This window comes from Hyaena hyaena, unplaced genomic scaffold, assembly GCF_003009895.1.
Source record: "Hyaena hyaena isolate Hyena2069 unplaced genomic scaffold, ASM300989v1 scaffold_144, whole genome shotgun sequence".
Classification (NCBI taxonomy): domain Eukaryota; kingdom Metazoa; phylum Chordata; class Mammalia; order Carnivora; family Hyaenidae; genus Hyaena; species Hyaena hyaena.
The window spans coordinates 1,281,765-1,295,319 of record NW_024080776.1 but is presented as its reverse complement, the minus strand read 5'-3'; the positions used below and the strand labels follow the sequence as shown (position 1 = coordinate 1,295,319).

At 54.3% G+C, this 13,555-nt stretch overlaps 1 protein-coding gene across 1 annotated transcript in view; it reads left to right on the top strand.

Annotated features, from left to right (window-relative positions):
• SLC2A1 (solute carrier family 2 member 1) overlaps nucleotides 1-12,906 on the top strand; it is a 28,736-nt gene extending 15,830 nt beyond the window's left edge. Inside the window, exons 3-10 of the mRNA XM_039238712.1 lie at nucleotides 6,955-7,115; nucleotides 7,264-7,504; nucleotides 8,104-8,266; nucleotides 8,356-8,543; nucleotides 8,783-8,887; nucleotides 9,342-9,443; nucleotides 11,289-11,492; nucleotides 11,823-12,906. Of these exons, the coding sequence (XP_039094643.1) occupies nucleotides 6,955-7,115; nucleotides 7,264-7,504; nucleotides 8,104-8,266; nucleotides 8,356-8,543; nucleotides 8,783-8,887; nucleotides 9,342-9,443; nucleotides 11,289-11,492; nucleotides 11,823-12,023 (1,365 nt within the window). The 3' untranslated portion in view covers nucleotides 12,024-12,906. The remainder of the gene's footprint in view (nucleotides 1-6,954; nucleotides 7,116-7,263; nucleotides 7,505-8,103; nucleotides 8,267-8,355; nucleotides 8,544-8,782; nucleotides 8,888-9,341; nucleotides 9,444-11,288; nucleotides 11,493-11,822) is intronic.
• Nucleotides 12,907-13,555: the final 649 nt, after the last annotated feature.

The window sequence follows — 13,555 nt, the reverse complement described above, 5'->3', positions numbered from 1 at the left end:
TTCAACGTAATAAACGTAGGCTGGGAAGAGGGGATAGGATGACACAAGGGTGCGGGTGACGACGGCACAGGGCTGGCACAGTGACTCAGCCCTGTGACACTTTCGCTCCACAACATCTGCTGGCTCTGTCCCAGACGGTGGGAGGCGGGGCAGGGGTGGGGCTGTGCTGAGGAGGTCTGCGCTGGGCCCCCGTCCTGGAGACTCAGGGCAGGGGGTGGGTGGGTGGGGAAACCCCTGGGCAGAGCCAGAGCCTGGTTAATGGAGGGCTTCCGGGTGCCACTTGAGAAAGAGGAAGGCAGGCTAATGGGAGGGGGAAGGGGCAGCCTTTCAAGGGGCAGGTGGCCCATACACCCAGGACAGCGGTGGCGGAAGTGTTGAGCCCCCCCACTGACTGCCCCTGTCTGTTTTGGACTGTTAGGAAGTGGCCCTGGGCTGGCCCGGGCGGCCTGCTCTCCCAGGAGCCTGCGCCTCACTAATGGTGAGGATGCCAGAAGCTGGGGCTCCTCCATAAAAAAAGCCCCAAAAGGCTTCCTCCTGGAAGTGGTTAAATTAATCATAACATTATCTTAAATGTTTACAGAGCACCTCCCCATAAATCGTCTCCTCACGGCCACCCCACACACAGGGTGGGGCCGGGTTATCTTGCCTTCTTATAAAGGAGGAAACTAGGCTGATGAGGTCACCTGGAAAGTGAGAGGCTGAGCCACGGGTGGCCTCCAGGCCTCACCAGGGAGGAATGACCACATCCCCGTGCCGCCCCTGCCAGGCCTCCTGTCTTCTGGGGAGGACGGAGAAGGGAAGCCCAGCCACAGAGAGAGCAAATAAATGAACAAGGCATCCTGACCACCATACTGGGTGGAGAGAACTGCCTCTCCCTTCCCCAAATGGCCGGGTTGCCAACAGAGATGACTAAAGGCCATTTAGAAACCATGAGTTCCTGGCCAGGGGACAGTGTCAGGCATGTCTCAGAATGAAGCATCCTCAGAAGCCAGAGTTAGGGCTGGAAGGGGCCTGATGGCCCACTGGTTCAGCATTCCTTGTTTGATGAAGAAGGAACTTGGCCTGGAGAGCCGGCAAAGTCTGCCTAAGATGACCCCACTTGTGAGTGAAAGTACTAGAGGCCATACCCACCTCTCAGCCCAGCCTACTGCCCCCTGGGGCTGCACTGGACTCCAGGCTCCAGGCAGCTTCTCCTTATCTCAGTCAAGATCCAGAGAGTTCTGGGTCCCCTCTGGCCTTAACCCATCTCCATTAAGACAAACCCTTACAGCTTACTGTGTAAGTGCTCAGAAATCAGAATTCAATTGTTCTTACAATCACCTCGTTAGGGAGGCACTCTAATCCCTGTTTTATAAGAAACTGCGACCCTGAGCTGTTAAGTGACTAAGCCAAGGACATGCAGCCAGTAAGTGGCAGGGCTGGGATTTGAATGCAGGGAGTCTGGCTCCGGTCTGCATCCCTGACCACTGCAGAAGGAATGGCAATCATGCTACAGTGAGATGGGCACCGCAACACCCTTTCACACACCTATGACTTCCCAGCTACTCCCTCTTACTCTGACTTCAGGTCAAGTCAAGCTCAGTCATGTCCAGACATCTCAACGGTTTCCCACACACGGTTGCACAATGGTCTTACCCCATGACAGCCCTGTCGTAGCTACATCATTGCTTAAGCCCCTCACATTCATGGCTTATTTATCAGTTAGTGACAACCCTTTCTACCCCTAGCCCTGTGCCAGGACCCAGTGACCCAGATGAACGGATGTCTCCCATGCTGAACTTTCACATGTTTCCTTGCAGTTACCTCTCGGGCAACCGCAGGCGGAAGCGTGGATGGAAGTGTGGGCGGGCCCTGTGGGAGACAGACAAGGTACCTGGCTCAGAGAGCAGGGTTTTTCTCAACATTCACCTTTGGGGCCAGATGGTTCTTTGGTGCTATGGGAGGCTGTCCTGTGCACTGTAGGATGTTTAGCAGCATCCCTGCCAGTGCGGCCATCAAAAATGTCCCCAGACATAGCCAGACGTCCACTGTGGAGCCAAACTGCCCACGTTTGAGAACCGCAGCAGTGAGAAGGAGGGGGTGCCTTCAGGAAGGCTCTCCAGAGGAGTGTCGGTGTGTTTTCTGAAAGGTGCTCAGCTGCTCACCAGGGAGAAGGCGGAGGAGCAGCCCAAGCAAAATTTCAGGAATGTGGGGTGCCTGGGTGGTATGGGGGAGTCCCTGTGTGGGGGTGTGAGGGGGGCAGTGGGGAGCCAAGAAGGGCTGGGGACAGGGCCTGATGCGGGACATGAAGATCTCTCTGCCAGCAGGGGAGACTCCGGAGGTCAGGGACCAGTGAGGAGGCCAGGGTGAAGGCCTGGCCTGGGTTTAGAGAGAAGCCATGCTGGGACTGTTCTGGAGAAGCAGCATGGGTGGTCGGAACCCCTCCTCTGGGCTTGGGGCCCAGCTTCCAGCTCCGTCTGGCTGCCTGGACCTCTTCCCCAGGCTCTACAGAGGGGTCTCAGGGGACCCAGCAGGTAGGACTGTCTGTCCAGCTCCACCTGCTCTGAACTCAGCTGACCCTAGGGTGTGGCTGAGAGTTGCTATGGAGACATAAACTCTGGGCTGAGGGAGGGTAGCTGGTTGGGGGAGGGGATAGCAGGGAATAAGAAATTGTGGTCAAGGCCAGGCCAAGGGACTAAACTGGACAAGCTGGCCCTTTCTTCCTCCTAACTGGAGCTCAGAGTTTAGTTGACTTCTTATATTTTCTATCAAGCCTTTTACGTAAAATGTTTAGCAGTCTTTGCCCTAAACTTTGACTTGTATGCTCCCTGCTGACAGGGAACTCACTACTCTTCATTCCCGAGCTGAAGCCTGTGCCCTGAAGCTCTGCAGACCTGCTGGGTTTCTCTGTGAGTGGGGCAGCCAGGCAAGATCTGAGGAAAGACTCCCTGAGGCAGAGCCCTGTTTCCTTTAGGTCTTTCTTAGGGTAATGCTTTGTCATTCCTTAGGGTAATGCTTTGTCTTCGGGCACTTTAAAAGTGGAAAATGCTGTGTGTCCTTAATGCTCCTCTGAAGATGGCGGCTTCTCTCCTTGAAAGAACAACGGTGACTTCAGTAACCGTTTATTCCGTATGCTGGGCAGCAGACTGTGCCTCGTGCCCCGGCCCTCACTACAGACACTGCCCAGACACAGAGGAAGTGAGAACTTCCTCTGCAGACAGGCAGATGTGTCGTCCTTCTCCCACAGTTGCCCGGGCGGGCAGAGGAAGGGAGGGAGGAATCCCAAGGAGTCAGATGTGACGCAAGCCTCCTGGGATGAGGAATAGCTTTCTACTGGGAACTGTCCAGTCTAAGGGATCTCAGCAGTCCAGAGCAGGCCTGCTTCACCACACTGGCCCCTACGGTGTCGCCAAGCGGGCATCTGCCCTCTAGGGTCAGTGAGGGGTGACTGGACAGAGACCCTTCATAGCCCTCAACTCCTAAGAGTCTGACGCCATGGCAGTCCCCCCTCAGGCTGACCAGGAGCCACCCACCCCCCTTTTTTTTGCCCAGCATGCATGCACTCACAGAGAACCCTCAGTGGGTAGAGAGGTTGGGAATGGGCTGGGAAGGGAGCAGAGACACAGACGGATCTGGCTAAACCTGGCGCATTTGACGTGCAGGGTTCTGATGCTATGATGGGGATTAATTAATCATGGGAGGCAGAAGCAGATGGATGGGAGGAGTCAGGAGGAGAATCCAGGAGAGACCCAGGGCAGGTGCTGTACAGGTAGAGAATAGGACAGATGAAGAGGGTGAATTGACGGGACCTAGTAATTGATTGGATGTGGGGAGGTAGCAGGATCAAGGGTCTCCCAGCCTTGTGAAGAACTTGTGAGGTGGGAGGGAGCCCGTGAGTGGGAGCTTTCAGCACCAGCCAGGCCTCAAGCATGAGCCAGGGTTGCGGAGGCTGTCGGTGATTGTGTCGTGCAGACTGGGTCTGTGGGATCCTTCTGAGGGAGTAGGCTCGTGCTAGGATGGATGCTGAGGGTGGTGACTGGGTGGAGGTTGATCCCAGAACTTCTCTCCATGCAGGGTTCTTCTCATTTTCCAGGGACTCGTTGCCTTTCCTGGGCCAAGGGACAGTTCAGCCCCACGTAGGGCACAGACTCCCAGTGGGGAGAGGACACAGAATCCCCATACCAGCAGCAGGGATGGAAAGTGAACGTGGGGCATAGCTTCTTCCCAGAAATCTTAAGTGCCAGGTCAGAAGTCAGGAACCCACTGCACAGTCTCAGCTTGGCCAAGGGTGGGAAGGATGAGCCTGGGCCAAGGTGAAGGGGGTTGGCTGCTCACCCTTATGCATCCCCATAAAGAGGTCTGAGTAGCAGGGGATCTCATGAGCTTGTTACCTCGTGCCTTGTTATGACAAGGAGCACACTTAGCTGGGTGAGGGGAGCTTCTGGGGATGTGGTCCTCTTGCTGCCTCGGCTTCTCCAGCCAGCCCCAAGAAGAGGGTTAAAGACCTGAGCAGCCAGAACAGAAGCCTCAGCCTGACATCTTTAAGCTGCTTTAAGTAGAAAGCCCTTACTCCGCACTTGTTGGCTCTTTGCGCACAATTCAGGCAATTCCATTAGCTGACTTCTTGGCAAAATTTAAAGTAGGATGTAGGGACTTCTCTGGAGACAGCATCTGAACCACGGGGGTGGAGGAAGACCCTGAGGACTACAAAAGGCATAAATTCAAGGCCTTCTGGGGGAAACACCTCTTCCTGCCCCTGTGGAGAGCCCCAAGGGCAGCAGAGTAAGAGTGACAGAAGGGAGAAAGATTTCTGCCCTGATGGGTCCTTAGTGGGGCAAGCGTCATTTATCTGGACAGTCCCCTTATCCAGAACAGCATGTTCTCTGCAGAGCCTGATAAATGGAGCATTACTGCTCCCAACCAGTCCTCCTCTGAGGTTGGTTTTATCCCTTGAAGAACACAGCACTTTGTTTTGTTTTGTTAAAATCTGCCTTCTATCTGTCCCCAGCAGAAGCAGGGGCTCCCAGGAGGAGAGCCCAAGGCCTTCTCTTCAATCACTCACCAGCGTCCCTGGCACCAGCTCTGGGACAGGTCCTGGTGGGAATCCACTGGGGTCCCTGCCCTCAGGGAGGATACACTCCTGGGACCCTTTGAGCTGGATTTCCAAAGGTTTCAGCATGGTAAGGCAGGGTGGGCCTTCAAGGCAGAGTAACCGTGGAGAGTGTGGAAATAAGGCTGAGAGCGAAGGTAGAGATGGTGTTAAGTGGGGAGGTTGGACCAGTACCTCCCAGGAGCCTTGATTTTGAATTATGGGATGCAGGGTCGGTTGGACTTTGTCAGTGGTCTGCACTGCCCTTGGGTGAATACCGGAACATGGTGGGGCCCCTTGGCTCAGTGATGGTGTCGGACAGCATGTAAGCACTCTCCGTTTCACTAGTCCCCTGCAGCACTATGAGATAGATATTGCTGATATCACCATTTGAGATGAAATAATTTGCCCTCAGTCCCAGTTGAGATAAACGATGGACCTGGGATCGGAACTCCCTTGTTGTCCAGGCTCCTAACCCCCGCACCCTGTCTGGCTTCCTTGGGACAGAAGATCATTAGGTCTGCCTCCCTCCTCTCCTCATTCCTGTGTCAACCCATCCTCACCCCCTAGAGCCTGGCCTCGGCCAGGTGTCTCCAGACGGGACAGATCATGGGCAGGAAAAAGATAGAGGCCAAGGACCCATTGCGACTGTGCGGCCAGGCCCAGCAAACTCGATGAGCATTCCTGGAACTGAGGGCCTCAGTTTCCCCCTTGGCAATCGTGGCTACCCACCGCATCTTTTCTGTTAGATCCCTGGGGCTTGGGAGGGTTAGAGAGGTCCAAGGGCAGTGGCATGCAGGTTGTGTAAAAGGCTGCATACTGCTGCGTGCACATGAACTTGCAGCATGCGCGTGCAGGGGGTGCCAGGATGAGCTAGCGACGCAAGAGGAGTTTGAGCTACAGGTGGTTAAAGGGAAAGAGGGACATGCAGGTTTGTGACTGGCTGAAGCCAGGAATATTCAGATTGTGTGAGCACTAGCATGTGTGTGTGATGGTGCATGTGCACAGGAAGCTGTTTCTGGGTACGTTGGGCCTGTTCCCAGCTACGCATGTGGCTGGGTGGCGCTGGCCAGTCCCATGGCACTGGGTGTTTGTGTTGCCTGAGCGTAGGGTGAGTGTGCTCAGGCAGAACCGGTGGATCAGGCCAGGCCCTCCCTTGGGTGGGGGCAGCGGTAGTGGGCAGGCCTCTAGGACAGGTGTTTCCAGTTCCTGGAACTACTTCCTTGTCCTTAGCTTTTGCTCATGCCTCCCAGCTTGGCACCCTGGAGACGGGGGGAGGCCGTGGGTCCTTCAGGGTGTAACTCCCACAAATAGCTGGGACTGGGGGGTCAGAAAGCAATTGCACGAGTCTCGGGAGCACGTCTTCTGTGCAAGTTGGTCACAACAGGCCCTGACTGAAGTCCGTGAGCCTTCCCTTCATCCCAGAGCATCTGGAACGTGGAGCCATCTGTCCAGTTATAGTTCCTCCCCAGCAGGGGGTTGGGGACAGGGCCCAGGTGGCCAGAGCCTAGCACCTTAGGCACCTTGAAGAGAAGGGCAAATGGGAAGAAGCACTTTCTCCCTGAACCTCTCTCTGCTCTGTGCCTGAGCTACCAACATTGGTCATTTGTTGTCCTCTCCAACAAGTTCTGTGGAGCATGTGAAACCATCAAGCACTGGAAACCACACCTGGGGAAGCAGGAAAGCAGGCGCTGCCCTGGAGATGGAGCCCAGCTCCTTGTTTCTCACCTGGGGAAACTAATGCCTGCAAAAGGGAGGGACTTGGCTCAATGACATGCAGTGAGTTTGGGGTCTGGCGAGGTGCTGGGCCCTCTTTGAGGGGACAGTGCAAGGGGAAAAGGAGGCTGGGTCCTGGCCGACTCAACAGGCTGCTTCCCCCACTGCAGGTGATTGAAGAGTTCTACAACCAGACCTGGATCTATCGCTATGGGGAGAGCATCTCGCCTGCCACGCTCACCACACTGTGGTCCCTCTCCGTGGCCATCTTCTCCGTAGGAGGCATGATTGGCTCCTTCTCTGTGGGCCTTTTTGTTAACCGCTTTGGCCGGTGAGCAGAAGGGGTCCTGGCCCTGGCCAGGGCATCCCAGATGGGAGTGGGGGAGACTTCGCTGTCTATTGAGGGTGTTGCCTGTGACCAAGCCCCTGGGAATCTGGGGAGATCCAGGCACCCACCTGACCTGTGACCCCACCCCCAGACGGAACTCAATGCTGATGATAAACCTGCTGGCCTTCATGTCCTCTGTCCTCATGGGCTTCTCGAAAATGAGCAACTCCTTTGAGATGCTGATCCTGGGCCGCTTCATCATCGGTGTGTACTGTGGCCTGACCACAGGCTTCGTCCCCATGTATGTGGGGGAGGTGTCCCCTACGGCCCTTCGTGGGGCCCTGGGCACCCTGCACCAGCTGGGCATTGTCGTTGGCATCCTCATCGCCCAGGTAAGATGGGGCAGGGTCTGCTCGCCCAGCACTGCCCCCACCCCACAGCTTCGGTGGCTCTCCTGCGTCCAGAGGACACCCTGATCAGAGTTGTCACCCAGTCTTCCACAGCCCCGCATCGAGGGACATCCTCGTGCACACACCCTAGTAGGCACAGGCACCAGAGAGCACTCTGCCACTCACAGTTCCGCCAAGGCCTCCCTGGTGTGAGCGCAAGTCCAGATGACTTGGCCCTTCTTGTCTCAGCCTCCCCAGCCTCATGACCTGTCCTTCTTCCCCTGGGGAGCCAGCCTCAGGGAAGCCCACTGGGACCTCTACATGCCAGGGTCTCTCCTGCCTGCGGGCCATGAGGCCTTGTATACACTTACCTTCTCTCCAGACGGCTTTCCCATTCCCCTCCCCAAAGTTGTACCGCCCGCAGAGTGACCACCCCTATGCCATGTGCCATTGGTCTTCCCACTTATGCTGTGAGGTTGACAAACGAGGACACCGGGGTAAAGCAGCAGCTGACAGCACGAGGCCACTGGGTGGGGTGGGGCCGGGCATGGGGGCGGGGCTAGGGCGCTCAGGGCGGCTTTCTCCACCCCTGCGGCCCACAGGTGTTCGGCCTGGACTCCATCATGGGCAGCGAGGAGCTGTGGCCCTTGCTGCTGAGCATCATCTTCGTCCCAGCTCTGCTGCAGTGCGTCCTGCTGCCCTTCTGCCCCGAGAGCCCCCGCTTCCTGCTCATCAACCGCAACGAGGAGAACCGGGCCAAGAGCGGTAAGGGCGGGGCCCTGCCCTCCTCCCCGCCCCGGCCCCGGCCTCCTTCCTGCTCTGAGCCACCCCCACCTTCCCTCCGGTCCCCCCAGTGCTGAAGAAACTGCGCGGGACGGCTGATGTGACCCGCGACCTGCAGGAGATGAAGGAGGAAAGTCGGCAGATGATGCGGGAGAAGAAGGTCACCATCCTGGAGCTGTTCCGCTCACCCGCCTACCGCCAGCCCATCCTCATCGCCGTGGTGCTGCAGCTGTCCCAGCAGCTGTCTGGCATCAACGCTGTGAGTGCCCCTCACCCCCTTTCCTGTGCGCCCAGCCAAACCTCGTGGTCAAGTGTGTGCTGTGAACAGATCCCAAACTTAAAACAAACAAGCCCCTGCCAGTGGAGCAGCTTTCCTTTAGAACCAAAACCCAGTGTCCCCTTCATTCTGTAGACACCCGTGTCCGGCACCCACAGAGACAGAGGTGGGGAAAGGGCCACCGCACCGGTCTAAGTCCCAACAACTTCTCTGTCCCCTAGGTTTTCTATTACTCCACGAGTATCTTCGAGAAGGCGGGGGTGCAGCAGCCTGTGTACGCCACCATTGGCTCTGGCATCGTCAACACAGCCTTCACTGTCGTGTCGGTGAGTCTGCATCATTGCCCACCATCAGTCGGCCGCCAGAGTCCAGCTCAAGGTGGCCTCAAGGCCTTGTGACAGAACAGCAGCGTTTACTGCGAGCCAAGCAATGTGTCGGGTTCTTCCTGAGTGCTCTCGTCTCCTCCTCACAAACCTGTCAAGTTCATTACTCACTTCAAACAGCCCATGATACTGATGCTCAGAGAAGTGCAGAGGCTTGCCCAAAGTCACAGCCAGGATGCTCCGCCGTCTGGCTGTCTCGGGCTGGCTCTCACCCTTGTCCTGCTGCCTAGAGTCAGCTCTCTGCCCCTCAGATCCTATGTGGTCCTTAAGCTGAGTCCCACGGAGGAGGCAGTGCCATTTGGCTTTCTTAACAGTTGGGATGAGCCTCTGGATAGGGGGTGGGGGAGGCCCGAGAGGCACCAGGAGGGGGTGGCACTGACTCTGTCTCTGCCCACAGCTGTTTGTGGTGGAACGAGCCGGCCGGCGGACCCTGCATCTCATAGGCCTGGCTGGCATGGCGGGCTGTGCTGTGCTCATGACTGTCGCGCTGGCACTGCTGGTGAGTTGCTGTGCTTTGGGAGTGAGACAGCAGGGGGGCCGGGGGGAAGCTCATGACATCTTCTGATCCAGGTCACTGTGTTGGCCCCAGCCTGGCCGGAAGCATCCAGAGGCCAGGTGGGGCCTGCCTTCTCCCTAGTTCTGCCCCCTTTTCCCCAGCCCCATGGGCTTGGGTATGACCTTCTGACTCCCAGGAAGTTGTCTCCTTCTACCCACTCACATCCTGTCTTGAACAGGCTTCTCCCTGTTCGGTGCTTTCTCACCATAGCACCTCTGGCCCTAGAACCTGAGGTCTCCTTCCCCAGGAATTGCTCTGCCCAGTACTAAGTCTTCCGAAGTCTTCAACCATGGCTTTGTTCATCTTCAGAACTGCCCTAGAAAGTATTCCTCCCCTTACCACGAAGACTTGGGAACATGCCTTCTCTCAGCCCTCACCCCTGCCAAGTGTAGTTAGTATTCCCATTTCACAAGTAAGGAATTCTAGTCCCAGTGAGGTTAGTAACTCAGCAGATAAAGGACAAAGCCAGGAATCGACCTTAGGTCTGCTGGCCCCGAGCCTGTAACTGTAACCTCTGTGGTAACCCTCTGCCAGGCATTTCACATGCACGAACACTCTTTGTCTTCCCTCTGGGCAAGGAAGCAACAGCATGCTCATTTTACAACTTAACCAAAGCATAGAAAGTCTGGTGATTGTGGAGAGGTCCAGCATGCAGCAGGTGATGTGTGGCAGATCTGAGATCACAACCAAAGCCTGTACCTTTCCTACTGTGGCCTCCTCGCAGAGAATGATGATATAGGATGACATGCTTCGGGCATACTCTGCTGGCCCTGAGCTGGGCACCTTAGAAACTTTTTTTTTTTACAAATAGTTTATTGTCAAATTAGTTTCCACATAACACTCAGTGCTCATCCCCACAAGTGCCCTCCTCCATGCCCATCCCCCCTCCCCCCCACATCCATCAATCCTCAGTTTTTGTCAGCATTCAAGAGTCTCTCATGGTTTGCCTCTCTCCCTTTCCCCCACCATTTCCGCCCTTCTTCTCCCCCTTGTTCCTCCGTCAAGTTCCTCCTAATCCTCCTATACGTGCAAACATATGATATTTGTCCTTCTCTGCCTGACTTATTTCGCTCAGCATAACACCCTCAAGGTCCATCCGTGTTGCTACACATGGCCAGATTTCATTGTTTCTCATTGCCATGTAGTAGTCCATGGTATAGATAAACCACATCTTCTTGATCCATTCGTCTGTTGATGGACACTTAGGCTCTTTCCGTGTTTTAGCTATTGTGGAGAGTGCTGCTATGAACATTGGGGTACATGTGCTCCTATGCCTCAGCATTTCTGTATCCCTTGGGTAAATTCCTAGCAGTGCTATTGCTGGGTCATATGGGAGTTCTATTGTTAGTTTCCTGAGGAACCTCCACACTGTTTTCCAGAGGGGCTGTACCAGTTTACATTCCCACCAACAGTGTAGGAGTGGGCACCTTAGAAACTTTTAACACTTAGCCTGAGGAATGGTCTTCCACATCATTCTGCTTCTCTGCATCCAGAGCCAGGGGACCACGGAGACCTCTTAGCACCTTTCACGTGTACAAATTACCATTCCCAGAGGGTCAGCTTGAGCTCACAGCCATCCTGCAGACCTTAAGATCGTTTTGTTCAGATAAGGAAACAGAGACTCAGTAAAGGGAACCTAAACCATGTGGCAAATCCAGGATCAGCCTCAGGACTGCCTCTCAGCCTAGGATTCTTAGCCCTGCCCTGGGCCACCTCTGCAGTTTTGGTTTTCTCTAAGGATCCATCACAACCTAATCTAACTTTCTACCCCTCTCTTGTCCTCAACAGGAACAGCTGCCCTGGATGTCCTATCTCAGCATTGTGGCCATCTTTGGCTTCGTGGCCTTCTTTGAAGTGGGCCCTGGCCCCATCCCGTGGTTCATTGTGGCTGAACTCTTCAGCCAGGGTCCTCGCCCAGCTGCTATTGCTGTCGCTGGCTTCTCCAACTGGACCTCCAATTTCATTGTGGGCATGTGCTTCCAGTATGTAGAGGTGAGAACCCTCCACTGTCTCCGCTCACAATTGGAATTCTGCTGAGGAGGAAACTGAGGTTCAGGAGCCCAGATCAGCCAGAAACGCTGACCTCCATTCCAGGGTTCTTTCCTTAGTTTGAATTGTCTCTACTCTGCTCTGTGGTGGGACGCCTCTCCCTGGAGCCCATCACATGTCAGATGCAGGCAGTCTCATTTAGTCATCCCAGCACTCCTGGGCTGTGGGTAGCTGTTCCCTTTTTCAGATCAAAGGTCAAGTCCTATAAGCCAAGGTCCTGCAGCCAGGATGTAGGATCAGTACTCCAACCAAGTGTATGTGTGTGTCTTTCAGCAACTGTGTGGTCCATATGTCTTCATCATCTTCACCGTACTCCTGGTTCTGTTCTTCATCTTCACCTACTTCAAAGTTCCTGAGACGAAAGGCCGGACCTTTGATGAGATTGCTTCCGGCTTCCGGCAGGGAGGAGCTGGCCAAAGTGACAAGACACCCGAGGAGCTGTTCCACCCCCTGGGGGCTGATTCCCAAGTGTGAGGAGCCCCACACCACCAGCCCGGCCTGCTCCCAGCAACCCCAAGGATCTCTTGGAGCACAGGCGCTGGATGAGACTTTCAAACTGATTTCAGCAGAGCCGGGCCTGGGGCCCTTTTCTTCAGCCACCAGTGAAGTCCAGAAGAATATTCAGGACTTTAATGGCTCCAGGATTTTAACAAAAACAAGACTGTTGCTCAGATCTATTCAGACAAGCAACAGGTTTTATAATTTTTTTTATTACTGATTTTGTTATTATTTTTTTATCAGCCAGAGTCTCCTCTATCTACACCTGACTTCACCCTAAATGGCTCAGTACCTGAAGGTGGGGACCAAGTCCTGCCTAGACACTTGCCTTCTTCACCATGCTAATCTGTAGGGCTGGACCTATGACCAAGGACATACTAATCAAACAACGAACTATGAGGCTTCTACCCCAAGAGGTAGCTGTCGCCACTCTCTTCTGAGGCCTGGATCTCCCTACCCTAATGGTTAGGCTCCTCTAGGGTCTGCCCATACCCATCTCTTCCTACCCAACCACTCAAAGTAATCTTGCCTTGCCTGAGACCAGTTGGAAGCACTGGAGTGCAGGGAGGAGAGGGGAAGGGCCAGTCTGGGCTGCCAGCTTCTAGTCTCCTTTGCACTGAGGGCCAGACGATCACCATGAGAGGAGGGCCATAGGAGGCTGAGAACTCACTGCTCAAGAAGACATGGACACTCCTGCCCTGCTGTGTATAGATGGAAGATATTTATATATATTTTTTGGTTGTCAATATTAAATACAGACACTAAGTTATAGTATTTCTGGACAAACCAACTTGTAAATACACCACCTTACTTCCTCTGTAACTTACCTAAACAGATATAAATGGCTGGTTTTTAGAAACATGGTTTTGAAATGCTTGTGTCTTAAGGGTAGGGAGATATAGATGGAATGAATGGGAGAGGAAAACGGCTATAGTGACTTTGAACTTTGTGACTTGAAATCCTGTCCCTTCCCAAGGGGGTCAGCACTCTATTGCTTAGTCTAGGGCCATGCCACCCTAAATGCAGCTGAGTTCCTATGATCTCCAGAAGCTAAGCAGGGTTGGGCCTAGTTAGTACTTGGATGGGAGACCCTCCATTGCTTAAAAATCTATATGTTCCCTATTACCCAGAGAAAATCTAAATATCTTGGCATTCAAGACATTCCTGTTTTCCTTCATATGATAGCTAGTATTCAAAAAATGACAGCTATGTGCTAACCTTGATGCTCAAGCCTTGATACGAATCTTAAATGTGAGGTAGGTATCATATCTGCCTTTGAAAGGCTCAGAGAAATTAGGTGCCTGAAATTTCACAGTAAATCATGCTATAACCTCTACTTTTAACAATTACACTACACAATCTGGACTCCATACTTGATTCCTCCATCTATTAAACTAGGAAATGACCCCTCTGAACCAGCTTACATGCTACTGGGGCCTCTCAAAAGACTTCTCACCTCCTTTCCCACCCAGGAATTTCAAGAGCTTCCTCTGTTCCTTTCCTATGGC